Genomic DNA, 27,907 nt, shown 5'->3' with positions numbered 1-27,907 from the left:
CTTCCAAGTTTGTGGCAACAGTTTGGGGAAGGCCCTTTCCTGTTTCAGCATGATAAAGCTCCCGTGCACAAAGCGAGGTCCATACAGAAATGGTTTATCAAGATTGGTGTGGAAGAACTTGACTGACCTGCACAGAGCCCTGACCTCAACGCCATCAAACTCTTTGGGATGAATTGGAATGCCGACTGCGAGCCAGGTCTCATCGACCAACATCGGTGCCCGACCTCACTAATACTCGTGGCTGAATGGAAGCAAGTCCCCGCAACAATGTTCGAACATCTAGTGGAAAGCCTTCCCAGAAGAGTGAAAGCTGTAATAGCAGCAAAGGGGGGGACCAACTCCATATTAATTCCCATGATTTAGAAATGAGAGAGTCGACGAGTAGGTGTCCACATACTTTCGGTCATGTAGTATACCATGCCATATGGCTTTTCAGTCATGTAAAACTAGCCTACCACAATTACTTTTATTTAATGTTGTTCTCATTACTATTGTTGTAGTTAATATCATTACCACTACTACGAGTACTAGGCCTACTATTACTGTTAGTCTGACCATTGTTGTTATACAGCATGTCCTTTGACAATGTAAGTAATTTAACTTGCCATGTGAATTAAGTCTGAGAGTGAGTGAGTGAGCGAGCGAAACATAGTCCTTAACCAGGGTTTGGGACATGGTCTGGAGCACCAATCTATACACATCTGTTACCTACACACGTGCATGTAGGCACACACAGACAGAGAGAGGGGGACAGAGAAAGAGAGTGAGGTGAACAGAAGAAAACTCTTTAACAAGGGCACTGGATCAAGGTCATGAGCACCAGTGAAAAGAACATGTTGGCTATCTACACACACACACACACACACACAGGTCCCCTCACTCGTGCAGCCTCTTGAGCCACTTGTAGCTGGGAGGTGAAGTGTGTGTCCTGCGTGGTGAGTGTGACCCTTTCGAACACACACTCCTGCACTTGGGCGATCATCAGCCGGACCAGCATGCATAGCGACGGGCCGCTCATATCCAGACTGGGAGCGTTGGAAAAGTTCTCCTTCAGGAAGTTAAATGCACCTAGACACATCCAGATTTTATACACTTTTATAGTTTACAGTTTTATACAAAAAACTAGAAACGCTGAAAAAAAAAAATCATACAAAGAGAAGATGACAGTTGCATATGAAATGTATGATCTGCAGTTGTGTGTGAACTCCAACTGTGGTGTGTTAATGTGTAGAATCTCAGGCAATGGTATTTCCTCACCAGGGCCCCTTGTGATTGTGGTCCTGTAATAGTAGTGTGTGTGTGTGTGTGTGTGTGTGTGTGTGTGTGTGTGTGTGCCTGCCATATGTGTGTGTGTGTGTGTGTGTGTGTGTGTGTGTGTGTGTGTGTGTGCACGCGCGTTTAGGCCTACCTGCAGCTCTCTGGAAAGCGTTTATAGCCCTGTCTATGCCAGCTGCAGCAGAGCGGTCCTGTCTGGCTCCTATCTGTGTGTAGAGAGCTCCCACATTGAACAGCACACTTCCCTTCTCAAATGCCAACGCACGCTGGCATGACGGCACACCTGTCAGAGAGTCATACCTAGAGACAGTTGGGGGGGGGGGCATGAGAGAGAGAGAGAGGTGTTTAGAGTAATTCTAAACTTAAAAAACAAGAGCGAAGATTGTCTCACCAGTCATTCCTAACCTCCAAGGTCATTGTGTAAGAAAATAAAAGGTTGAGTGGGTGTGCCTTCAGAAAGTATTCACAACCCTTTTATTTTTCCACATTTTGTTGTGCTACAGCCGGAATTTAAAATAGATTACATTTAGATTGTGTCACTGGCCTTAACACAATACCCGATAATGTCAAAGTAGAATTATGCTTTTAGAATTATTATTTACAAATGAAAGGCTGAAATGTCTTGAGTCAATAAGTATTCAACGCCTTTGTTATGGCAAGCCTAAATAAGTTCAGGAGTAAAAATGTGCTTAACAATAACACAAGTTCTTGTGTCTCGCAAAGAAGGGCACCTATTGGTAGAGAAAAAAGAAGAAAAAAAAGCAGAGATTGAATATCCCTTTTAGCATGATGAAGTTATTCATTACAATTTGGATGGTGTATCATTTTGAATTCAGTTGCCGGAGAGGATTTGTCCTGGGATATAAACATTGAGTTGTTATTTTACCTGAAATGCACAAGTTCCTCTACTCCGCCAATTAATCCACACATAAAACAGCCAACCGAAGTGTTTCAAGTCATCTCTCCTCCTTCCAGGCTTTTTCATCTTTGAACTTACATGGTGATATGGCATCTAAACTTTCATAGTATTACCACGACTACAGGTAAAACAGTTTGTCTTTCAATCAGCCACAAGGGTATAAGCAATGATGGCACGTGGGTACCTGCTTCTATAAACCAATGAGGAGATGGGATCGGCAGGACTTTAAGCACGATTTGCGTCAGAAATAGAAAGGAGTTCTATTTTAGCCCTTGGCATCGCAGATGCTCATTGGCGCGCGCGAGTAGTTTTTGTGCAATAATTGAATAACATGGATTTCTACATTTATTTTGGGACGCTTGCGCACGCGACGTGTCCAGTCTGGTCAGCATGTTCGAGTTGAATGACTATGATAAGAGAAAACTGAGGATGGATCAACATTGTAGTTAATCCACAATACTAACCTAAACTACAGAGTGAAAAGAGTACAGAATAAAAATGTGTTTGCAATAAGGTACTAAAGTAAAACAACAAAAAATGTGGCAAAGAAAATAACTTTGTGTCCTGAATAAAAAGTGTTATGTTTGGGGAAAATCCAACGCAACATATCACGAAGTACAACTTCATATTTTCAAGCATGGTGGTGGCTGAATCATGTTATGGGTATGCTTGTCATTGGCAAGGACTAGGGAGTATTTTAGGATAAAAAGGAAATGGAATGGAGCTAAGCACAGGCATAATTCTAGAGGAAAACCTGGTTCAGTCTGCTTCCCAACAGACACTGGGAGACAAATTCATCTTTCAGCAGGACAATAACCTAAAACACAAGGCCAAAATATACACTGTAGTTACCTTACCAAGACAATATTGAATGTTCCTGAGTGGCCTAGTGACAGTTCTTAATTAAAATTGCCTTGAAAATCTATGGCAAGACTTGAAAATGGCTGTCTAGCAATCAACAACCAACTTGTACAATCCAGGTGTGCAAAGCTCTTAGAGACACCCAGAAAGATGTGATTGTAACATGTATTGACTCAGGGGTGTGAATACTTATCTGAAATTAGATATGTCTGTATGTAATTTTCAATAAATTAGCAAACTTTACTAAAAACATGTTCTCACGTTGTCATTATGGGGTAGTGTGAGAAAATAATATATTTTATCAATAACATCAAAATGTGGAATAAGTCAAGGGTATGAATAAAGGAGAGGGGGAACCCATAAACATTTCTGTGTGTGTGTGTGTGTGTGTCCTTTTTGAAGGCACTGTAAGTGAAGAGTTTGTGTGAGACTAAGAGTCTGACCAGTGGAAGTGGACTCCTAGTGTTCTGTGTGGGGGGAAGAACCTCTGGTCCAGATAGTACAGCTGGTTATAATACTCTACCAGGAGCTCCAAACCTGCCTCGTTACGACTGGGGGTACGCATGGCCTGATGATCACACAGGGGCATATATTAGCACACACACTCATTTTAGAACACACACGCTCAATGACACATATGATGTATAACAACACATTTACAAGCTATGTCAACAACATTAATATGTGAACACATTTACCAACTAAAACAATTGTTTATTCACAAAACAGTGTATAATATTGTTTACACACCCACAGTGTATAAATGATATGATACTCAGAATTATCAAACATTTAGCCGGCCAGTTTATATTGTTAGTGATATAGCTAAAGCCACTAGGTGGCAGTGCTTTCCAAGAGCGGTTGACTTCTGTTCTAACCTGTCTGAGCTCCATAAACTCCTTGATTTCTTTCTCAAACAGAGAGCTGTCCTCCCTGTAGTGCTCACAGATATATTCCTGAGAGAGAAGGGCAGAGGACAGTCACTTCAACAGAGAGATCAGTCACTTCAACACACACATACAGAGACCGAGAGAGCGAGCAAGAGGCATATTTTTCTCCTCACCTTGAGAGGAACAGTGAGGTCCACTTCCTTGGTCTCCTTCAGACCCAGTGGGATCATGGGAACATTGATGGCTTCACTGAAGGAGAGAGAAGAGAGATCAATATGTGTGTGAAAAGACACATCACATACCTCCACAGACAAACCCAAATCTGCCTCCCTTCACACCATCCCTATTATGACAGTAACCCCTCACCCCTCCTAACTGTTCCACCTCCCTCCCTGGTAATTCGTCGTTATTATCACTTTGGTACTATTTTCACAAGTATATGGTGAATAAAAAAATAAAAAATTAATTACAATACTCAGAACTGGTAATACTTGTAAATGGAATGGAGCGGAGCGTGATTCATCACTCCAGAGAACGTGTTTCTACTGCTCCAGAGTCCAATGGCGGAGAGCTTTACACCACCCCAGCAGACGCTTGGCCCTGTGCATGCTGATCTTAGGCTCGTCTGTGGCTGCTCGGCCATGGAAACCCATTTCATTAAGCTTCCGACGAACAGTTCTTGTGCTGAGGTTGCTTCCAGAGGCAGTTTGAAACTTGGTAGTGAGTGTTGCAACCGAGGGCAGATGATTTTTACGTGCTTCAGCACACAGTGGCCCCATTATGTGAGCTTGTGTGGCCTACCACTTTACAGCGGAGCCGTTGTTGCTCCTAGACATTTCCACTTCAAAATAACAGCACTTACAGTTGCAGGGCAGACATTTGACAAACTGACTTTTTGGAAAGGTGGCATCCTATGACGGTCTGACTTTGAAAGTCACTGAGCTCTTCAGTAAGGCCATTCTACAGCTAATGTTTGTCTATGGAGATTGCATGGCTGTGTGCTCGATTTTATACACTTGTCAGCAACGGATGTGGCTGAAATATCCGAATCCACAAATTTGAGGGGGCGTCCACATACTTTGTATATATTGTACTTTGAAAAACTAGTCAAATTATTTCGTCAGACAGCTCTGCAGCATACTTAGGCAGGCTAGCGTAGCTAAAAAGCATGACTAAAGACTGTACAGTATGGTGAGCACAGATAACATTGTCTGGTTGGCTAGCTGCTACTGCCTCAGCAGAGATGCGATGAAAATAAAAATAATAAAAGTCAACTATACACAATTGAAATAGTATTTTTTTCATAGTAATTTCCCATTTTTCTGTTGAGGTTTACAAAATGTGGACCTGACAGAGACAATGGAATAATTTTCAATGTTTTAGCAATCGAATGTTGGCTTTGGAATTCCTATTAAAAAGCTCTAAAATAATTTGACTGTCAATTTTTCATAATGCATTTCAAATGTTTTTAATTGAAACCGAAAACCATGATTGTTTTTTTTTACTAATGGAACCGAATCGGCCTCAAAAAGTACTAGTCGCTCAGCACTACTGTAACGCAGCCACTCTTACATTCATAGCTTTTAATTGTGCATACATTTTGTTCGTAGACATCTTTCATCACAAAACCATTGATCAAAAATGTAAGTTTACTGTGAAATATACATTGGTATACACTGAGTACATTGGTTTAAATCACCAAAACACAACAAATTTCATCTTCTCAATTTAGTTATCCTAAGAACCAGTTAATCCAATAGCAAGACATTTAAGATACATATTTAAAAATTGCACTGTGAATGTATTATGCCACAGTACATTACGCTGTTATCACATTAGGCAATAACAGTGCTGTGTTCGAGACCGCCTAAAGTGAGACCAATTCAAGACTAAGAGCGTGACGAGAGAGTCCAAGACCAGAAAAATGCAAGTCCAATGATACCATGATTGTAATTTTGTCAATTCGCCACCATAATAAGAGCAAAATATCCAGTATTTCCGTGTTCTTATTTCAGAAGATAATATGGATTCTTTATACATACATGCGGTGGGCAAAATACATGCGGTGGGCAAATAGAGCCAATCTACAAATTATTACCCACCAAAACAGTGGGGAACAATGCGGGCCTTCTATGCCTTCAGAGAAGGGCTAAGGAATTATAAAATCATTATAATAATTCTAAATCTATTCTTATTTTCAATGATAGCGATTACATGTTGTTGTTTTTTTTAAATAGCTTCAGTTTTTGTTGGAAAGGAAAGAGTTAACGCTGCAGAGAAAATAAATATCCAATCAGGATTTTTCTTTGGTGGTCTCTGGGGAGATAAATCTAGCTAGCCAAGTCAGCCATTGGCTCGACCATCAGAAGCTAGATGGAAGGCCTCTGCCATTCAACTATATTAGGGCAAAAAAATTGGAGTGACAGTAGAATCAACCAATCACATTTTGACTTGTAATAAGTGGGACCGTTTTTACAAAAACTTCTGCCTTCTAGAAGGCCAACAGGTCACTGTGCAACAACTTTTGTTTTAGGCTAATTTGCAGAAGGTGTTATCGAAGAGGATGTTGTTGCTAAATTTGTTAGTTTCTCCCTTTTAAAGAATAACTTTCAACAAGACGTTTCAAATGATCTGGTGAGTGGAACTGTGTTTGTTATTGCAGCTTGCTTGCTGTTAGATATCTCTTTCAAAATACCTGAAACAGTGTTGTATTTAAACTTTAGACCACCGGTTACTGTGTGTGCTAAATGTGAAATGTTCTATGCAATGGGAAGTAATAAATTGTACATTTCGATTTGGAAATGCTTAGACTAATGGCTGTGTTTTTGTATTCATATGATTGGGACTTGTTGACTTATGCCCACTGAATGGATTGCTTATCCTTTAACATCATGCTGTGTGTGACTGCTGTCTTTCAAATCGGCCCTATCCAGTGGTGTCTGGAGAAGTGAGTATACTCAAATTTTGCCAAGAATTCCCAAAATGGCCGCCTGAATGAAAGGCATTTATGAGTTTTCCTAGAGATTTTCACTTTCAAATTCACTTTTATTTTTTAACATTTATTTGTATAAATAGATGTTATGTTCTAAACACAACAATGCTTAAACCACAGATAATTTTTAAGGTTTTGGAAAAATAATTTTTTTGGGGGGTGTTATTGTCCTTTAAGGAGAAGTGCATCTATATTTCCATGTCTAACAATTGTATTTATCGTCGACATTTATAATGAGTACTTCTGTAAAATGATGTGACTCTCTGCAATGTTTTTGGAACTAGTGAACATTACGCGCCAATGTATACTGAGATTTATTTTATATAAATATGCACTTTATCGAACATATGTATTGTGTAACATGAAGTTCTATGACTGTCATCTGATGAAAATCAAAGGTTAGTGATTCATTTTATCTATATTTGCTCTTTGTGACTCTTCTCTTTGGCTGGAAAAATGGCTGAATTTTTCTGTGACTTGGCGGTGACCTAACAATCGTTTGTGGTGCTTTCGCTGTAAAGCATATTTGAAATTGGACACTTTGGTGGGATTAACAACAAGATTACCTTTAAAAATGGTATATGATACATGTATGTTTGAGGAATTTTAATTATGAGATTTCTGTTGTTTGAATTTGGTGCTCTGCACTTTCACTGGCTGTTGTCATATCAATCCCATAGCCCTAAAGTTAATTGTTTATGGTTCATTGAACTAGCATGGGAAACAGTGTTTAAACCCTTTACAATGAAGATCTGACGTTATTTGGATTTTTACCAATTATCTTTGAAAGACAGGGTCCTGAAAAAGGGACGTTTCTTTTTTTGCTGAGTTTAGTACCGGGACAAACCCCTTTGCCTCCAGAACAGCCGGAATTCTTCAGGGCATGTATTCTAAGGTGTGGCATTGAAACTTTCCTCAACTGGTATCAAGGGACCTAACTTGTGCCAGGAAAACATTCCCAACACCACCGCAACCAGCCTGTACCGTTGACACCAGGCATGATGGGGCAATGGACTAATGCTGCTAACGCCAAATCCTGACTCTGGCATCATGATGTAACAGGAACCATGATTTGTCGGTCCAGGGAATGTTTTTCAACTCAATTGTCCAGTGTTAGTGATCGCGTGCGCACCGGAGCCGCTTCTTCTTGTTTTTAGATGATACGAGTGGAACTCATTGTAGTCATCTCCTGCAACAGCCCATCCTTGACAAGGACCAACAACTTGTGTTCCCGAGATGCCGTTCTGCACACCACTGTTGTACTGTGTCGTTATGTTGCCTGTTTGGGGCCCGCCTGTTAGCTTGCATGATTCTTGCCATTCTCCTTCGACCCCTCATCAACTAGCTGTTTTTGCCCACAGGACTATCGCTGATGGGATGTTTTTAGTTTGTCGCGCCGTTCTCTAGACACTGTTGTGCGTGAAAATCTTAGGAGGCAGGCCTTTTGAGACACTGGAACCGGCGTGCCTAGCACCAACAATCATAAAATATATATATATATATAGTTTAACCTTTATTTAACTAGGCAAGACATACCATGCTCAAAGTCACTTGTTTTTCCCATTCTAACGTTCAATTGAACAGCAATTAATAGCAGTCGGATTAAGAAATAGTAAAATGTCTTAAGAATAGAAAAATATAATGTGAGCAATGTATTGTGAAAGGCAATTACTTTATATGAACATCTATTGCAATGCGAAACATGTATTCCTTGATGAAACACTTACGTTTGGTGAAAAAGTGACTGATTGTGTGTTGTACTTAGTCAATTGAAAATGTGCTTAGTTTTGAAACGACTACCTTTTTGATGATCTGTTTTGAGTTTTGCACCAAAGCGACTGAACAAAAACTGTAATGAGTCTAAATCAAAGGATTTGCACCACTTGTGACCCTGAGCTTCAGCTGGGCTGGATTACTAGCGCCTCATTACTAGCATACCAGGCCACTCTCATTAGGCTATAATTAAAGCAAATAGGACATCGGCGCATTGAGTGTTCACACCCTCCACCTCAGTGTGTGTTACCTCTCTGTCTGATAGACCTCCATACTGCTGTTGAGCTCCTCTAGTTCTTCCTTCAGTAGCTGCAGGTTGGAGTTGACAAAGCTCAGCTCTAGAGCCACAGTCTCCTTCACTTTGTTGTTAGTGGTGGCTCTGCAACACACAAATACATTCATATGAGACACCCTACCTGAAATAGGATGTACTAACGAGACCACGAGTCGCTCTTCATCGTCACCTTGTGATCTTTATCCAGCTCAATCCGGTTCGACATAGTTCTGAATGGATGTACAGTAGCTCATACATCCTGTATTTACTGAGAAAAGGGCCTCCTTCTACTTCCCTTTCTGGGGCCCCAAGCATATTGGGACATAACACAGCACACAACCCAATTACAGTACACATACTTGATTTTTTACTATTACGCCCAATACACACAGTCAAGAGGAACCCACTCAACCCAATTCTGTAATAACTTGGGGAGATAGCTATTCCCTTTTCCAAAAGAGTATTAGGAATCAACAAGAGCGAGTCAAACATACCTACTGCAGGTGACTTGTCCCCTAATTATAAGGTTATCAATAACATTTAAACAACCCGTCCTTACACACACACCTTGAAGCACGCATCTGTGACTCTCTTTCCCCCTGCCCCCCACAGGCTAATCCCACATCAGACCTCCTACCCTCCTCACCCCACCCCAAAAACATGCACGTCTCTCTCTCTCCAGGACAAGCCAGTTTCAATCTGATTATGGTTAGCTTTAGTGGCTTGCCATGTATCCCACTTCTCTCTCTCTCTCACACACACACACACACGCTTCCACGCATGATCTACAACAGAAACAACCAAGTATTGCTGCTAAACTGTCTGATACCACCAGTGTATAATGTGTGTCTGTGTTGAGTGAGTCACATAACTGTTGTTTTACTCTAGAAAAAAATATAAGGGCCTGTGTGTGCTCATCACTTCAGTTAAGTCACGGTCACACCACCCCCAGTAAAATCCCCTGTACTGCTCGGACTTCCAGTAACGAACTGAGTGATGTCATCCCCTATAGGATTAGACTCGCAGTCTTCCTCACTAGAATTCCTTTCCCAAAGTAGATAACACACTGGCCTGTTAGCATGACAGCACATAATATGAAGCTCTAATGAGATTAGAGCTGACCCCAATTATTCGACTGGTCTACAGGCTGTTGGTCGACCAAGATGGTTTTTAGTCGAGCAGTAGCAAATAAATTAATAAAATACACCCCCCCCCCCCCAATTCGGAAAGTGTTCAGACCCCTTGAATTGTTCCACATTTTGTAACATTACCCTTGTTCTAAAATTGATTCTTACTTTTTTTCCCTCAATCTGCACATTTATTAAAAATAAAACTGAAATATCAGATTTACATAAGTATTCAGACACTTTACTCAGTACATTGTTGAAGCACCTTTGGCAGCAATTACAGCCTCGAGTCTTCTTGGGTATGACTTTACAAGCTTGGCACACCTGTATTTGGAGAGTTCATCCCATTCTTCTCTGCAGATCCTCTCAAACGGCAGGGTAGCCTAGAGCGTTGGACTAGTAACCGGAAGATTGCAAGTTCAAACCCCCGAGCTGACAAGGTACAAATCTGTCGTTCTGCCCCTGAACAGGCAGTTAACCCACTGTTCCTAGGCCGTCATTGAAAATAAGAATTTATTCTTAAACTGACTTGCCTGGTTAAATAAAGGTAAAATAAAAAAACTCTGTCAGGTTGGATGGGGAGCGTCGCTGCACAGCTATTTTCAGGTCTCTCCAGAGATGTTCGATCGGGTTCAAATCCGGGCACTTTCTGGGCCACAAAAGGACATTGACACTTGTCCCGAAGCCACTCCTGTGGCTGTGTTGTTAGGGTCGTTGTTGTCCTGTTGGAAGCCCCAGTCTGAGGCCCTGAGCATGTTATCATGTACTTTGCGCCGTTAATCTTTTCCTTGATCCGGACTAGTCTCCCAGTACCTGCCGCTAAAAAACATCTCCACAGCATGATGCTGCCACACCATTCTTCACTGTAGGGATGGCGCCAGGTTTTGTCCAGACATGACGCTTGCCATTCAGACCAAAAAAGTTGAAATTAAGATTATCAGACCATGGAATCCTGTTTCTCATGGTCTGAGAGTCCTTTAGGTGCCTTTGGCAAACCTCAAGCAGCTGTCATGAGCCTTTTACTGAGGATTGGCTTCTGTCTGGCCACTCCACCATAAGAGCCTGATTGATGGAGTGCTCCAGAGATGGTTGTCCTTCTGGAAGGTTCTCCCATCTCCACAGAGGAACTATGGAGTGCTGTCAGAGTGAACATTGGGTTCTCGATCATCCCCCTGACCAAGGCCCTTCTCCCCCGATTGCTCAGTTCGGCCGGGTGGCCAGCTCTAGGAAGAGTCTTGGTGGTTCCAAACGTCTTCCATTTAAGAATGATGGCGGTCATTGTTCTTGGGGACATTCAATGCTGCAGAAATGTTTTGGTACCTTCCCCAGATCTGCCGACAATCCTGTCTCGGAGCTCTACGGACAATTCCTTCAACCTCATGGCTTGGGTTTTGCTGTCAACTATGGGACCTTACATGGACAGTTGATTTGGAAAGGCACACAAGTCCAATCAATTGATTAATGGTAACAGGATGCACCGGAGCTCAATTTAGTCTCATAGCAACGTGTCTGAATACTTATGTAAATGTATTTTTTTTATTTGTAATACATTTGCAAAAATGTCTAAACCTGTTCTTGATTTTTAATTATGGGGTATAGTGTGTAGATTGATTATTTTATTTAATACATTTTAGATTAAGGCTGTAACTTAACAAAATGTGGAAAGAGTCAAGGGGTCTGAACTTTCCAAATGCACTGTTTAAGAGGGGTGTGTCGTGTGCCATAAAGTACCAGTCAAAAGTTGACACACCCATTCAAGGATTTCTTATTTTCTACATCGTAGAATAATAGTGAAGACATCAAAACCATGAAATAGCACATATGGAATCATGTAGTAACCAAAAAATAAATAAGTGATAGTCCCACTAAACGCAAACCATATGGGATGACGTATCACTGCAGAATGATGTGGTAGCCATGCTGGTTAAGTGTGCCTTGAATTCTAAATAAATCACAGAAAGTGCCACCAACAAAGCACCCACACACCTCGACCATGAAGGCCCGATTCACGCAGTCTTCTCTGAACAGTTGATGTTGAGATGTCTGTTACTTGAACTCTGAAACATTTATCTGGGCTGCAATCTGAGGTGTAGTTAACTCGAATGAACTTATCCTCTGCAGTCTTCCTTTCCTGTGGCTGTCCTCATGAGTCAGTTTCATCATAGCGCTTAATTGTTTTTGTGACTGCACTTGAAGAAACGTTCAAAGTTCTTGACATTTTCCATACTGACTGACCTTCATGTCTCAAAGTAATGGACTGTCATTTCTCTTTGCTTATTTGAGCTGTTCTTGCCACAATATGGACTTGATCTTCTGTATACAACCCCTACCTTGTCACCACAACTGATTGGCTCAAATGCATTAAGGAAATAAATTCCACAAATTAACTTTTAACAAGGCACACCTGTTAATCGAAATGCATTACAGGTGACTGACTACCTCATGAAGCTGATTGAGAGAATGCCAAGAGTGTGCAAAGCTCATCAAGGCAAAGGGTTGCTACTTTGAAGAATCTCAAATATATTTAGATTTTGTTTAGCACTTTTTGGTTACTACATGATTCCCATGTGTTATTTCATAGTTTTGTTGTCATCGCTAATATTCTAGAATGTAAAAAAAAAAAGGTAAAATAATACATGTTTTCAGAGCGCACAACTTATGCTAGACTTGGTTTATTTCATTTACGAGTTTTGTTAATTTAGTAGTCTTTTGTTTGGAGCGCTCCTGTCAATGTTGAGTAAGGACACGCACGCATAGAAGTAGGCCTATAAATGCCCATTTGGGGATCTGATAGTATTTCTGATTGACTTAATGCACCACCACTGATAAGCTGTGGAACTTCTCAAAGTAATGTTTTCTTCACCTCAAACAGCAAGCCTGTTTTTAAATCCATTGTGAATGACAATTCCTCAATGCATTCGAAAAATCTTTCCAGCTCTCTCCCTTTCGATAACCACTCAGCGTGAAAGGGAAAAATGTCATGCTCTGATCCAGTGGAAATGTCATAAAATAGGCCTACTCACTCACTGGCATGGAAACTCTGGGGCCCAGAATATGTTATACAATGTTGCAAGGAGCTTCAGGTCAGACTGAAGTTAATATTTTATACAATGTTTCAAGTTTGTTGCAGACAAACCATACATAGGATATTTCATTTTTTTCAGGATATGTTCTACCTGCAGGCAGCAATGTTTTTATTTGTTGGTTTTATAGGGTATTTTTACATAGTTGGCAATGGAAATAAAGTTACTTTTCAGGTTTATCATTTAGATTTGGATAGAATTTTGATTAACCACGACAATGATTTTGAGAAGACATTATTATAAATTAAATTAAACGGTTCCATGAAAATGTGCAAATGAAAACCATAACTGGGACGAAGATCAGTAGAAATGGTAAGCTACATTGGCTCCTTGTGTAGCCTATTACCGGCAACTTCAGGAGAGTAATGGCAAAAGCCAGTTGGAGCAGGATGAGGATGGTATCTTGATCTCTGGCTCCCTTGAGTCATTTGGGTCTTATTTCATCAAAACAGTGAACTTAAAGCATCAGACAAGCTCAATGCATATTTAGTTGATTATGTATGGAAAAATATGTATATATTTGCATATAGTTGATTATATATGGAAAAATAAATTGGTCGAAAGGACAGATGACTTTAGTTCAACAGTTTTTTTTTTTTTTTTTTATGTCTGGGATATCCCGACACACACGTTTGTCCGACTGGCATTGAACCGTAGTTTCCTGCATGATGCCAAAATACTATGTGTTAACCCACTGAACTAAAGCCTGGTCTTACAATCAGCAATGAGATTCCTACAACAGCTGCCCTCCCTGGGAATCCTTCTTTCTGCCTGGGAATGGAAAGGGAAAGATGCAGCAGCGGGACACAAAGCCTGTTGATTGGTGGCTGACTGGGGGTCTATTTGTCTCTGTGACCTAGTCCCAAAAATGGGGGAAGGGCTGGGTGTTGCTGGTGGGTGTTATTACCCCCATCCCCTAGTACTCCCTTTTTTAATGGTTCTCTCTCTCAAGTCAAGCTGCATATTCACAAGTACGACAATGTGATTCATGTCCTAGCCTGAATCAACCCTGTTGACCATGACTCGACCATGAAAACGCTGGTGAACAGGATACAGGGTGCATGAAATATCTACTCATTCGATGACTAATCTTAATCTTACTTGCCATCTTTCTCAAAACCTAATTACGTCAGGCAAGAAAGAAAAATAGTAAGAGGGAGGGTTGACACACAAACAGGGGAGAAATGGTTCTTTCAACTAGCTTGATGTTGTTCTAGGTGTTTATCTTATTAGATAATGACTAAAGAATAAAGCACACTGCTATAAGTACGTCCTACTCATCATCATCTCCTCCTCTCAGATGAATATATATGTTAAAAGAGAGACAGTGTCCTATTATACCACTCAGACCAATCCAATACACCATGTCCTTCAGTGGCTCAAACATTACTAATAAGTGTAGGATAAACTTGATGAAATAAGAGTTGGGGGAGAGAAGAAAAGGCAGAGAGGGAGAGGATCAAAATTATGCTAATGCTCTTGAGATGGTTTGGTTTGATGCACTTTAAAAACCTAGCTCAGCTTTGATGTCCTGCCACCAGCTACTTTTCTGGGAAAAAAAAAACCCAAATTACTTTAAAAGGAGAGAACGATAACAGGCTGTATTATAACTGTTCAAGTTCAGCACAGGTCAAAGTGTGTGTGTGTGAGATTTACACTTCTGACAAAATACACTTGAAAAATGAAGGTGGAAAATAACAGGCATCAAACCTGTGGAATGGCAATACACAAAACCCACACACCATGGGATAAATAGTGATAAAAACAGGATGGTGTGGGGTTTGGAGGTGCTCCCAATATACCCTAAAATAGTTGTGTATTTCCATCTGCTAGTGTTTGTATATGATAGAGCTCAACGTTTCCACAGGTAGTAGGGCTTGGGGTTCCCATTTCCACCACAGGGGAGGGGAGGGAGTGGATGCCCCGCAGAGCTGTGTACACACAGGAGCAGAGACAGTATTCGACCACTTGTACAATGACCTGTCCCTTCCCTCACCCCTGACCCTGCCCCCACCCCCACCCCAGCTCACCTGAAGAGGTTTTCAGCCCCGGCCCTCATCCTCATCTCCTTGTTTATCTGCTGGTTGATACGAGCTCTACGGTGCTGCAGCTTACTGCGTTGGGTCTGGGAACAGGGATCACAACCCTGGAGAGAAAGAGTGGGATTGTAAGAGAGATTGTGGTTAATGTGTAACATGCTAGAACACAACATATGTCCATCTCCTCTTGCTTGTGTCTAAACCCTATGTGTAGTTCACATGCCTTTGAATATTAGTGTATAATAAACAAACTGTACGTAAAGAAGAGTATTCCAAGCCGAACAGGTAGGGGTTGACGGACTATTCAGTACATTACACAAACCTGTCACAGATACACCTGACTGAGGGAGACATACACCTTAGCACCTGGTTAGCTTCCCTCCCTGATTAAGTATGGGTGACTAAGACCACCTGCCTCCATCACAGTTAGGATCAAATATCCTGTTGTCAATGTAGTTGGCTCTCTGTGGTGATGGTTGCCAGGAGACCAAGCCCCAGAAGATCTCGGTCGGTAGCCTGCTGTGAGATAAGTCCTTAGACGTCATGGTCTACAGAACAGAGGAGACTTGAAGACCTCTTACACCTGACCTTTGCCTACCACACACACACCAAAAGTTACCAATGCTCTTTTTAATAGTGTAACTTCGTCACCCCACCATGTCATGTGATCAACTCAAGGTGTGGCTCTGTGCCTCTACAGGTGGTATTCAGTTACAAGCCCTACACCTTCACATATGATCTGGAACTGAGGAAAGGAGTAGACCATATGATCCATGATTATGCAGAGCACACTAATGGAAAGGCTCAAAAGGGCTCTGAGATCACAGCTTAGAAGACACATGAAGCTGGGAAGAGTTTAAAAAAATTTAATTAAAAAAAGTGTGCGATCACTGGTTATGGGGTGCTGCTATGAGATCAAGTTTAGACCTAGATCAGGACTGTACTAGTGACTAGGATTACACATTTTGGGAAATATTCAGGAGGTGGAAACTTTCCGTGGGAATTAACGGGAATAAATGGAAATATGCCTATTAATACCATTTAAAATGTGGTTGTTTTTTGCATTGGATATATTTACCATATTTATTTAACTAGGCAAGTCAGTTAAGAACAAATTCTTATTTTCAATGACAGCCTAGGAACAGTGGGTTAACTGCCTGTTCAGGGGGTCTGAACTTGCAACCTTCCGGTTACTAGTCCAAAGCTCTAACCACTAGGCTACCCTGCCGCCCCAAAAGAGCAGTTCCCTGACCGGGAATCGAACCCGGGCTGCGGCGATGAGAGCGCCGAATCCTAACCACTATCATATGGAGACAAACCTTTTACCTTATAAGTAGACATAAATGCAAATGATTAAATCCTTCCAATAGAAAAAAAACACTTTAGTTACAAATTTAACTTTAATTAAATGATTTTGACTCTCCACTAAACAAAAGGGAATATTGAATGATCCATCACATCTCCCAAAAACATTAACAAATATCTGTAAAATGATAACCAAAGCTTTAGTTTCTAGACTGTCTTCTCCCTGGACCTCCTAAATGTCCACCTCTTGAACATCATCTTCACTGTCACTTTCCAACCTTGTTGAGGATGGCTTGTTGTCAGGCTCAAAAAGCCTCAAATTTGCCCAGTTGGCCACACATTTTTCAACCCTTCTATTGGTCAGCCTGTTGCGTGCTTTGGTGAGTGCGTTCCCAAACAAAGACCAGTTACGCTCGGAGACGGGATTTGGAAGATTATGGAGGCAACAGGGGAAAGAGCCTCAGATCTCCAAAGTCCCTTCCACCAAGTGGCTGAGATATGTTGGCACGACTGCCATATTGCATCTCCCTCCCAAAGCCCTTGCTTGGAAGTGTACTTCGCCAGGCTGCCAAGAACTGTGCCCTCATCCAGGCCAAGGTGGCGAGACACGGTGGTGATGACACCATAGGCCTTGTTGATCCCTGCACCAGACAGGATGCTCTTGCCAGCATACTTGGGGTCCAACATGTACGATGTGGCGTGTATGGGCTTCAGAACTGCAGTTTCCTCTGCTTGGAGCAACAGTGAAGTGGGAAGGGCAGTATGGATTTATTATTACATCTGCAAGCAGAGTCTGAACATCAGACAGGATGGCATTGTCTCCCTCAATCCTACTGCTATAGGTTTCAGGAGTTTCAGGATGCTTACCACTCTCTCCCAAAATACATAATCCAGAAGGATCCTCTTGATGGGTTGTCCATATCGGCAGACTGATATGGCCATTTCTTGGAGAGACCCCTTCCCTTCCAGGAGACTGTCAAACATGATGGCAACACCACCTCAATGGGTGTTGCTGGGCTGCTTCAATGTGGTGCTCTTTATTCTTCTCACTTTGCTTGGTGAGGTAGATTACTCCCAGAATCCAACAGCAGCAAACTTTGAACATTGTTATACTCAGAGTATAGGAACATTAGTTACACAAGAGACAAGAGGGGGGAGTGCAGGGGAAACAATTGCATGTGACAGTATTGATAAGGGGAGAAACCGTTGATGGCTCATATCACTTAGTTCCCTGCGTAGCAAGAATGATGCAATGTTTAGAGATAAGGAGGAAAGTGGGGTATGAATACCACCACGGGGGAGCCATGTCTTTGTCTGAATTACAGCTGTAACGACCCTTTGGGAAGAATTCAACTTGGTTAAGCTTCTCTAGTGTCCATGAGTTATTTACTCTGAAAAATAAGAACATAACACTGCTATAACTTGATGACCCTTCACATACCTAACCATTTCCTTGGCTCTCTTGTAGAGTGTATCCACTGTTTTTAGTGCCATGTCGTCCTTGAGAAGCAGATTCAATGAATGAGCAGCACAGCCAATGGGTGTGATTGTGAGGATAGGACTCCTCCACTTTAGACCAACAGCCTTCATGCTCTCTTAGGCTGGAAAAATGGCTGTGTTTTTCTGTGACTTGGCTCTGACCTAACAATCGTTTGTGGTGCTTTTGCCGTAAAGCCTATTTGAAATCGGACACTGTGGTTTGGATTAACAAGAAGAGTATCTTTGAAAATGGTGTGAAAAACTTGTATGTTTGAGGAATTTTAATGATGAAATTTCTGTTGTTTTGAATTTGGCGCCCTGCACTTTCACTGGCTGTTGTCATATGGATCCTGTTAACGGGATCTCAGCCCAAAGAGGATAATATAAGCAATTTAAAGTGATTTATACTTTTACCTTCGATACTTAAGTATATTTTTGCAATTACATTTACTTTTGATACTTAAGTACAGTATATTTAAAACCAAATACTTTTAGACTTTTACTCAAGTACTATTTTACTGGGTGACTTTCACTTGAGTCATTTTCTATTGAGGTATCTTTACTTTTACGCAAGTATGACAATTGTGTACATTTTCCACCACTGCATATGCCAATGCTACAGGTACAGTTAGACATTGATTCCACTGGAGTCTGATAACTGAAGTACAAGACTTGCATTCAAAGTATTCAGACCCCTTGACTTTTCCCACATTGTTGCATTACAGCCTTATTCTAAAATGTATTAAATACATATTTTTCCTCATCAATCTACACACAATACCCCATAATGACAGTTTTTGCAAATGTATTAAAAATAAATAGCTTATTTACATAAGTATTCAGACCCTTTGCTTGTTTCCATTGATCATCCTTGATGAAAACCTGCTCCAGAGTGCTCAGGACCATAGACTGCGGCGAAAGTACACCTTCCAATAGGACAACGACCCTAAGCACAAAGCCATGACAATACAGGAGTGGCTTCAAGACAAGTCTCTGAATGTCGTTGAGTGGCCGAGCCAGAGCCCGGACTTGAACCCGATCGAACATCTCTGGAAAGACCTGAAAATAGCTGTGCAGTGACGCTCCCCATACAACCTGACAGAGCTTGAGAGGATCTGCAGAGAAGAATGGGAGAAACTTCCAAATACAGGTGTGCCAAGCTTGTAAAGTCATACCGAAGAAGACTCGAGGCTGTAATTGCTAAAAAAGATGCTTCAACAAAGTTCTGAGTAAAGTTTGAATACTTATGTCTGTGTTATTTCAGTCTTATTTTTAAGACATTTGCAAAAAATTCCAAAAACCTGTTTTTGCTTTGTCATTATGGTGTACCGACTGTAGATTGATGAGGGGGGAAACAATGTAATACATTTTACAATAAGGTTGTAACTAGTGATGCACCATCATTACATTTCTGGCCAATACGTTCCTTGCCCCAAAAAAACAATACCGATATAAAAAAATGTTGCTGCCATTTAAGCATTCTAGTACAGTTAAATAGTTTACACACCCACACACTGACACAGCTGTCTAAGGTCTATCTGACCGTGATTGGGAGTCCCATAGGGCGGCGCACAATTAGCCCAGCGTAGTCCGGGTTTGGCCAGGGTAGGCCGTCATTATAAATAACACACACACCACACTGACCAAAGTTATTTTGTTGCCATTTACGCATGTTCCCATTACCAGTAAAACATACATCGAAAACCTATTTCTTTCACTTACTTGCTGTGCCGTTTAATTGTTCATTTGTTCAGTCGTTAACACCGTTTGGGTCTTTGCGTGTCAAAAAAGATGCACGTCAAATAACACTATTTGATGTGACCAACCAGGACCCGAATATGACTGCTCATTAGAGATGAAACGGTATGAAAATGTAATATCACGATCATAATGACCAAAATTATCACGTGATCAGTATTATCGCAGTATTGTTAAAATGTGCCCACTGGTACTGAACACTCTCTCCGATGGCACGTTGGTTGCTGGGATGCACAAAAGCATCCTGGCAAGGTGAGGCAGGTCTGATTCATGGCCCCAACCACCACACCAGTGGATCCTTGTTCTCTTCTTTCACTCGGTCTTCTGGGGTGGTCAGCATCTGACCCTCTTCACCTCTCTGCTGCCTTGAGGTAATCTTTTGCAGCAACCCAGCCAGGCCTTTCCCTTCCGATGCTGCTGTGGGGGTGTTGGTGGTGCTCGTGCTTTATGGTCCTTCCCTGACTTGTGCAGCTGCCAGCTTCAAGGCCTCCTGGACACAGCTGTCAGTGTCAACTTTTGCAGCCTCAGGCTCATCTAAAAAGCTCATTTTGAAGTGGGGGGGTCAATGAAACAAGTAATGTGCACGACTCTCTTTGCTTTTTCTGTATCTATTAAGGTCTTCTCTCATTACCCTTTTCGTCTCCTTGGTCAGGGATGGCTCCATATCCTTTTCCACCAGAACATCACGGGTGATGTGGTCCAGGACAGGCTTGATGGCCGACAGTGTCACTCATGTCTCTGAGGCAAGTGCATCTGTAAACTTACTCAGAGGTTCAAGGAGCTGGCACAGCTGCTCCATGACACTTGTCGGCATCAGATGCCATGTTCCCCTTTCTCCAGCCAGTGTCGCACAGCCTGGCTGATGAAACGCTAAAGCATCTTGTGTGTAGATCCCCATAGGGTCACCGCATCATGGATTACAGCCTTCTGTGGCATGTTGAGGGCAGCTTGCTTCTCTCAGTTCTCCCCTCTTCCAGCTCCGTGAGAAGCCTTGGACCAGATGGCAGGCCTTGACTGCTGTCAACTCTCTGAATTTTAAGAACCTTTGAGATGGCCAGGTTCAGATTATGGCCCAAGCACCCAAGCCACAGATCTGGGAACTCGTCAAAAGCCTTGATCATGTTTGTTGCGTTGTCTGGTTATACAGACCATTCATTTCTTGTTGATCCCCCACATTCTCAAAAAACTCTTGTGAGCAGAGTAATCGTCTGGGAAGAACAGTTTCCAGGCAGTTTTATTCCAGTTGCCAGTCTGGGGTGAGGTAATGGATAGTGAAGCTGATGTAGCTTTAACTTGGTTGTACAGGTTTGGGATTTCATTCTTGGAAAAAAAAAATTGCGATGGCACTTTGTTGTGAGGCATGGCAACCTTCATCAGTCTCAAAAAGCCAGGCCCTCAACATTTTGAAATGGCATCATGTCCTTTGCAATGTAATATAAAATGGCTGCAGTGAGGTTTTTGATGTGGGTGCATAAGTAGACTGCCTTTTAAATGATTGCTCGAGTGTGTCACAACTGTAAGTGACCAGTAGCATTACTAGGTTTGCCTGCTGCACACCCACTCTGTAAACAAGGGAATAGCAAATGTATTATTTACTACTACATCACACACACAATATTCTGTGTTGCGTTTGAGTATATGCAATGACCCCATGCACAATTTACATAAATACAAATGAGTCTTAAGACAGTGATAGTAATTGCAACGAGCCAAATAATTGACATAAATACCGGAGTCTTGTATATGCATATATAGTGTTTCTCCTGTTGGAACACTTTTACAACCAAGTCGACGACTGACGTATTTTAAATAAACAAAATAATGCTGGTTGGGTGACTAAACTGCATAACGTGTTATTGTGTGCAATGGGCGAAGAGTCTGCACACGACGCATACAGCAGCAGAACGTGTAGTGTTTTAACAAGAGTATGTAATACAAAGCTTCAGTTTAAATTATTTACAAGCTATTAGCAAGTTAGACAGACAAACCATGAAATTGTCCCCCATTTCGAAGTACCCACATCATGCATTGAGCTAAAAGTAAACTTAGATTGCATTCGTTATAAAGTAGTGGGTGGTGGTCATGAAGATGACTCAAGAGATTTGAAGTGATGCCCCCTTTCGCAGCGATATATATATATATATATATATATATATATACAGTGCCTTGCGAAAGTATTCGGCCCCCTTGAACTTTGCGACCTTTTGCCACATTTCAGGCTTCAAACATAAAGATATAAAACTGTATTTTTTTGTGAAGAATCAACAACAAGTGGGACACAATCATGAAGTGGAACGACATTTATTGGATATTTCAAACTTTTTTAACAAATCAAAAACTGAAAAATTGGGCGTGCAAAATTATTCAGCCCCCTTAAGTTAATACTTTGTAGCGCCACCTTTTGCTGTGATTACAGCTGTAAGTCGCTTGGGGTATGTCTCTATCAGTTTTGCACATCGAGAGACTGAAATTTTTTCCCATTCCTCCTTGCAAAACAGCTCGAGCTCAGTGAGGTTGGATGGAGAGCATTTGTGAAGAGCAGTTTTCAGTTCTTTCCACAGATTCTCGATTGGATTCAGGTCTGGACTTTGACTTGGCCATTCTAACACCTGGATATGTTTATTTTTGAACCATTCCATTGTAGATTTTGCTTTATGTTTTGGATCATTGTCTTGTTGGAAGACAAATCTCCGTCCCAGTCTCAGGTCTTTTGCAGACTCCATCAGGTTTTCTTCCAGAATGGTCCTGTATTTGGCTCCATCCATTTTCCCATCAATTTTAACCATCTTCCCTGTCCCTGCTAAAGAAAAGCAGGCCCAAGCCATGATGCTGCCACCACCATGTTTGACAGTGGGGATGGTGTGTTCAGGGTGATGAGCTGTGTTGCTTTTACGCCAAACATAACGTTTTGCATTGTTGCCAAAAAGTTCAATTTTGGTTTCATCTGACCAGAGCATCTTCTTCCACATGTTTGGTGTCTCTCAGGTGGCTTGTGGCAAACTTTAAACAACACTTTTTATGGATATCTTTAAGAAATGGCTTTCTTCTTGCCACTCTTCCATAAAGGCCAGATTTGTGCAATATACGACTGATTGTTGTCCTATGGACAGAGTCTCCCACCTCAGCTGTAGATCTCTGCAGTTCATCCAGAGTGATCATGGGCCTCTTGGCTGCATCTCTGATCAGTCTTCTCCTTGTATGAGCTGAAAGTTTAGAGGGACGGCCAGGTCTTGGTAGATTTGCAGTGGTCTGATACTCCTTCCATTTATATATTATCGCTTGCACAGTGCTCCTTGGGATGTTTAAAGCTTGGGAAATCTTTTTGTATCCAAATCCGGCTTTAAACTTCTTCACAACAGTATCTCGGACCTGCCTGGTGTGTTGCTTGTTCTTCATGATGCTCTCTGCGCTTTTAACGGACCTCTGAGACTATCACAGTGAAGGTGCATTTATACGGAGACTTGATTACACACAGGTGGATTGTATTTATCATCATTAGTCATTTAGGTCAACATTGGATCATTCAGAGATCCTCACTGAACTTCTGGAGAGAGTTTGCTGCACTGAAAGTAAAGGGGCTGAATAATTTTGCACGCCCAATTTTTCAGTTTTTGATTTGTTAAAAAAGTTTGAAATATCCAATAAATGTCGTTCCACTTCATGATTGTGTCCCACTTGTTGTTGATTCTTCACAAAAAAATACAGTTTTATATCTTTATGTTTGAAGCCTGAAATGTGGCAAAAGGTCGCAAAGTTCAAGGGGGCCGAATACTTTCGCAAGGCACTGTATATCTAAGACAGGGTAACCATCTTCGATTAAGTTTCCCTCACCACTCTTGTAAAACCTAAAATACGACCACACTTCAGATTTGGTCCTCTTAAAATTCTGAAAAGAAAATCTCCTGAGCGCTGTCACTGCCTTCTGCCATGTTTTCACACAAAGCAAAACCTGCATTGCATGCTGCACCTGCGTCAGACTGTTGCTAACTTTGGTTGATGCTGGACAGTATTTACCATGAGTTTTCATGATAAATTAAAATTTGAACCTAATATTAACCGTCGGGTATTTTACCATGGTTTATCGTGAAACCGGTAACCGTTTCATCCCTACTGCACGTCACATAATTATTTAACGCATTTATTATATTTTTTACATAGTTATTACACATTGATTACACTATCATTCGTATTTCATATCACAACGAATCATCGATACGTATGCTATGATGCTGGTAAAGATGTCTCTTGTACCTACAGTGCTGGTCAAAAAAAAAAAAAAGAACTATCTGGCTCAGGGATGCAAACAATGTTCTTCCCAAAAAAAACATAGAAAAATGACATCTGTTCCAGTAGCTATAGTTAGCTAGCTAAATATATAACTAGGTGTCATCTAAAATAACAGTAATTTATAAGACAGTTCTTAGTTGATTAATGGTGGTCGGACACATCTATGTGAAGCTAGCCACAATAAGGATTAGCCACAATAATGGACTTTGAGGTTAGCCTTCAAAATAAGTGTCATTGACTGATGCAAATTAATACAAATAGTAGAATTATGCCATTATTGAATAGATCATACTAAACGAGGTTGGAATGTTATATAAAATCAACAAAAAGTGTTAATTTGACAAATCTGAAATCACACTGGATGGATTACACTTTAGAATTGCATACTTATTTCACTGTACAGCCTTACCTATGGATTGTGGATCAATGACATGGGGTATCAGTTTACTCAGTGACACCCAGAGAACATTAGCATCATAGTTCTTATTGCGGGACTCTGAAACAACTGAATTGAGCCACATTTACTGTCAACCTATGTGTATTGAACACTATTCCAGAGGAAAAACAATACAGAGTGGATGTTTGAGTCTGATAACTCTCAGGAAGACAGTGGGATAAAATATATTGGGTATTGAGTAGACTGATACCCCATTTCATTGATCCCCAATCCTTAGGTAAAGCTGTACAGTGCAATATGAATGTCAATACACACAATAGGCTGACTGGGGAGGTGATTTCACAGTCAGTCCCGCGATAAGAGCTACAACGCTAATATTTGCGTAAACTCTTCACAGTTGCATTCTGTGGGTGTCACCGAGTAGACTGATACCACATTTCATATTCCAACCTTGTATAACATTCTCTAGTCTAAATATGGCATGATTCCACCAATTGTAACCTTCTGCATCACTTTCAAATAGGTAATTTTATTTTGAAGCCAAACAGCAAATTCCACTAATGCGCCTAATACTTATTGTGGCTAGCTTCTCACCACATAACTCGGTCTGGTCGAGCATCACTAGCCAGATGAAGCTAGCTGGCCGCTTATAACGTTAGCTTTGGGCAACAGGGTTAAGTAGCTGGCTAGCAATTTATTTTCATTAACTGAAGTTCGATTTCAATAGGGGAACAACAAGTGGCTACCTAGCTAGTACTTACACACAAGGATTCCTAAATCATTGCTAAGAATAAGGACAATGACTGCAGTTTCTACTGGTCATTGTTTTCAGGCTGGTTGTATTGGTGCTAGCTAGGTACCAAGCTTTAGCTAGCTAGCTACCCCAGAAGTTGCGGTCGAACAAATAATGTTTTATTACCAACGCGGTATTGTAAACACATCGTTCGTGGCCGGTGTTTGCTTGTTTGCGATTTTTTTTTGTACAGCTTTGACATTGCAACTTATAGTAGTGGTGGCGCTTGGCTTGCATGTGCAAATTCAGAACACACAACATTAAATAATATAATTATTTGACGTGTGAAATTAAAATATTATTTAACTCGTCCAACAGTGTTATTGTCAAAATTATATTTGACGTGTATCTTTTTGACACGCCAAGACCAAAATGGCGTTCCATAGTATGTTGTGAAGCTTATTACTGTTTTGCACATCGGCGTTAAACTAAACATCGGGCCGATACCGATGTTGGCATTTTTAGCTAATATCGGCTGATTCCTATATATTGTGCATCCCCAGTTGTAACATAACAAAATGTGGGAAAAGTCAAGAGGTCTGAACACTTTCTGAATGCACTGTACACGTCGTCAACATGTAGGCCAACAATTGTCAGGAAATTAAAATACAATTACGGCTGATGTTCTGTGGTCAGAGGCGATAGGACAGCCACACGCTGCTTTTAACTGGTCATCTGCATGGTGTGTTTGTCCTTAAAGCCATCTGACTAGGCTCTTACTCATACAGTACAAAGAAACAAGGAAGAAACAGACCACAACATGGAAGGAAAGGCCATAATGAGAAACTCTCCTTATTCCTCCCTTTTTCTCTCTTCCTCTCACAGGCAAGCCAACCTTCTCCCTTTTCCCTCACCTTATTTCCCTCTCCTCTACTTCACTCTCCCCCTCCCTTCATCCCTCTCTCTTAGTGAGATGTTTGTTCTGTGAGTGTGCGCTCAGTAATCCTCAGAGTGCTTGTAGGGATTAAGGTGCTAGCCTAGCCATGCTTCAACCCCCTGCCTCCGGTATCCAGCTCAGCCATAGTCATGCTACAACCCCCTAGCTCCAGCCTTAGCTCAGACCCAGCTCTCCTAGATGCATGATGACTTCAGAGCAGCAATGCGATCCTTCAATAATCAAATACATCTAGGGTGTGTTGTATGGTTTTCAGCTTTTAACACATTAATTGCATGACCTGACACAAAACGAGTTGAAAGAAAATTACACAAATCATGTTGTGCCAACACAGTGATTGTGTTAAAAGTTCACATGTGCCATCCCTAACAAGACACAGGGATGTGCTAAATAACATATTTTATAAGTGTACCCCCAGCCAGGGGACAGCAGGTGGTGGAACGGAGTAACCTGGCTCTCCCAGCAACATCCCATCAGTACAATATCTCCCCCTGGACAGCATCCTGCTACAATCTACCCCCCCATAATGGCAACTCAATGCAGGACCAATACAGCCCTCAATGAATATGTAATCAGTTCAGTAATTAAACTTCGTGTATGTAATGCGTGTCAATTCTAAATAACTTTACGGTGCATTTCATATGGTATTGATAATGTGGAACACCTAAGCTGTATGCAATATGAAACTGACAATTAGGCCAAAATAGTATTGTCCTGTTCATAACAGATACACGTCCCAATGGAACATGTACTTCAATATAAACGTGTGTTGGTACAGTATCGTGTTTTTCTAGCCACAACTGCGTACTGCTCACCTTTCTGATACTCCCGTCGTGACTCCCCTGCTCCATCATCGGTGCGGGAAGCTCCAGCTCTTCGTCCGAGCCAGCGTCAGACATCTCCGGCTCTCTATAATAGGAATCCCCAAAGGCCGTTCATTTAAACAGAATAAAAAAAACAGCACTTTTCCCGTTCTACCCTAGCCACACCTACTACCAGTTATTGCCACGGTATTTATTTAGCGAGCATACCGTGTTTGAACTACATTGAAACTAGAAATAAGTGAACTGGGACTGAATGGATGAGCTCGTTCTGGTTAGCAGTTTGTTTAGCATTAACTCACCAGACATTGTACCACACAACTAGACATCAAATATGCACACTTGCCTTGTCGCAGGTTCTTCTGCCATCCTCATCAAGCCAGGATGCTAGTAGGCAACTTGTTGAACCAATACTTTTGTAATTACAAATGTCCACAGGCCAAGGTCTCTTGCGGTGGATGGGTAGTGAGAAAAATAACCAGAGCAAAACAACTACTATCTGTTCCGCAAGATCGTTCACCTCTACTCACCAAACCCTTGAAGAGAAAAAACTTGCGGCGTGGTCCTATTCCAGGAGGCGGTACATATACATGAAAAATAGCCAATGACAATAGCACTCCTATTGATTGACGTTAATGTCGACGAATCGGAATATTATATTTATCTTGATGACAACTAACACTGTCCAATTGTGAATCCCATGGGCGGTGACAACATTTTGGAATTATAGTTGCCCATAACAACGCCGAGCCATAGAGGAAAGGAAAGCCTGGAGTAGTAAGCAACTCTGAAAGAATTCACTGAATGGAATCACGAGGGGCCACGAAAGGATATGGATAGGTTTTGGAAATTTCGTAATTTAGGGACCTAAACCAAAGATTAACTATATATTGCCTAAAAAATAAAAACAGTATAGTCCATCAAATAATATTACTTTAA

At 41.3% G+C, this 27,907-nt stretch overlaps 1 protein-coding gene across 1 annotated transcript in view; it reads right to left on the bottom strand.

The window, feature by feature from the left end:
- The window catches only part of LOC139406771 (rhophilin-1-like), a 61,338-nt gene extending 33,812 nt beyond the window's left edge, over positions 1–27,526 (bottom strand). The window contains exons 1-9 of the mRNA XM_071149795.1: positions 27,315–27,526; positions 26,963–27,056; positions 15,225–15,340; positions 8,961–9,089; positions 4,119–4,194; positions 3,934–4,011; positions 3,499–3,623; positions 1,409–1,575; positions 881–1,068 (exon numbers count right to left, since the gene is read on the bottom strand). Coding sequence (XP_071005896.1) covers positions 881–1,068; positions 1,409–1,575; positions 3,499–3,623; positions 3,934–4,011; positions 4,119–4,194; positions 8,961–9,089; positions 15,225–15,340; positions 26,963–27,056; positions 27,315–27,343 — 1,002 coding nt within the window. The 5' untranslated portion in view covers positions 27,344–27,526. The remainder of the gene's footprint in view (positions 1–880; positions 1,069–1,408; positions 1,576–3,498; positions 3,624–3,933; positions 4,012–4,118; positions 4,195–8,960; positions 9,090–15,224; positions 15,341–26,962; positions 27,057–27,314) is intronic.
- Between the last annotated feature and the right edge of the window lie 381 nt (positions 27,527–27,907).

The sequence above is a fragment of the Oncorhynchus clarkii genome, chromosome 4, assembly GCF_045791955.1.
Source record: "Oncorhynchus clarkii lewisi isolate Uvic-CL-2024 chromosome 4, UVic_Ocla_1.0, whole genome shotgun sequence".
Lineage (NCBI taxonomy): Eukaryota > Metazoa > Chordata > Actinopteri > Salmoniformes > Salmonidae > Oncorhynchus > Oncorhynchus clarkii.
Note: the sequence above shows the minus strand (reverse complement) of the source record. Positions and strands in the feature narration are given on the sequence as shown.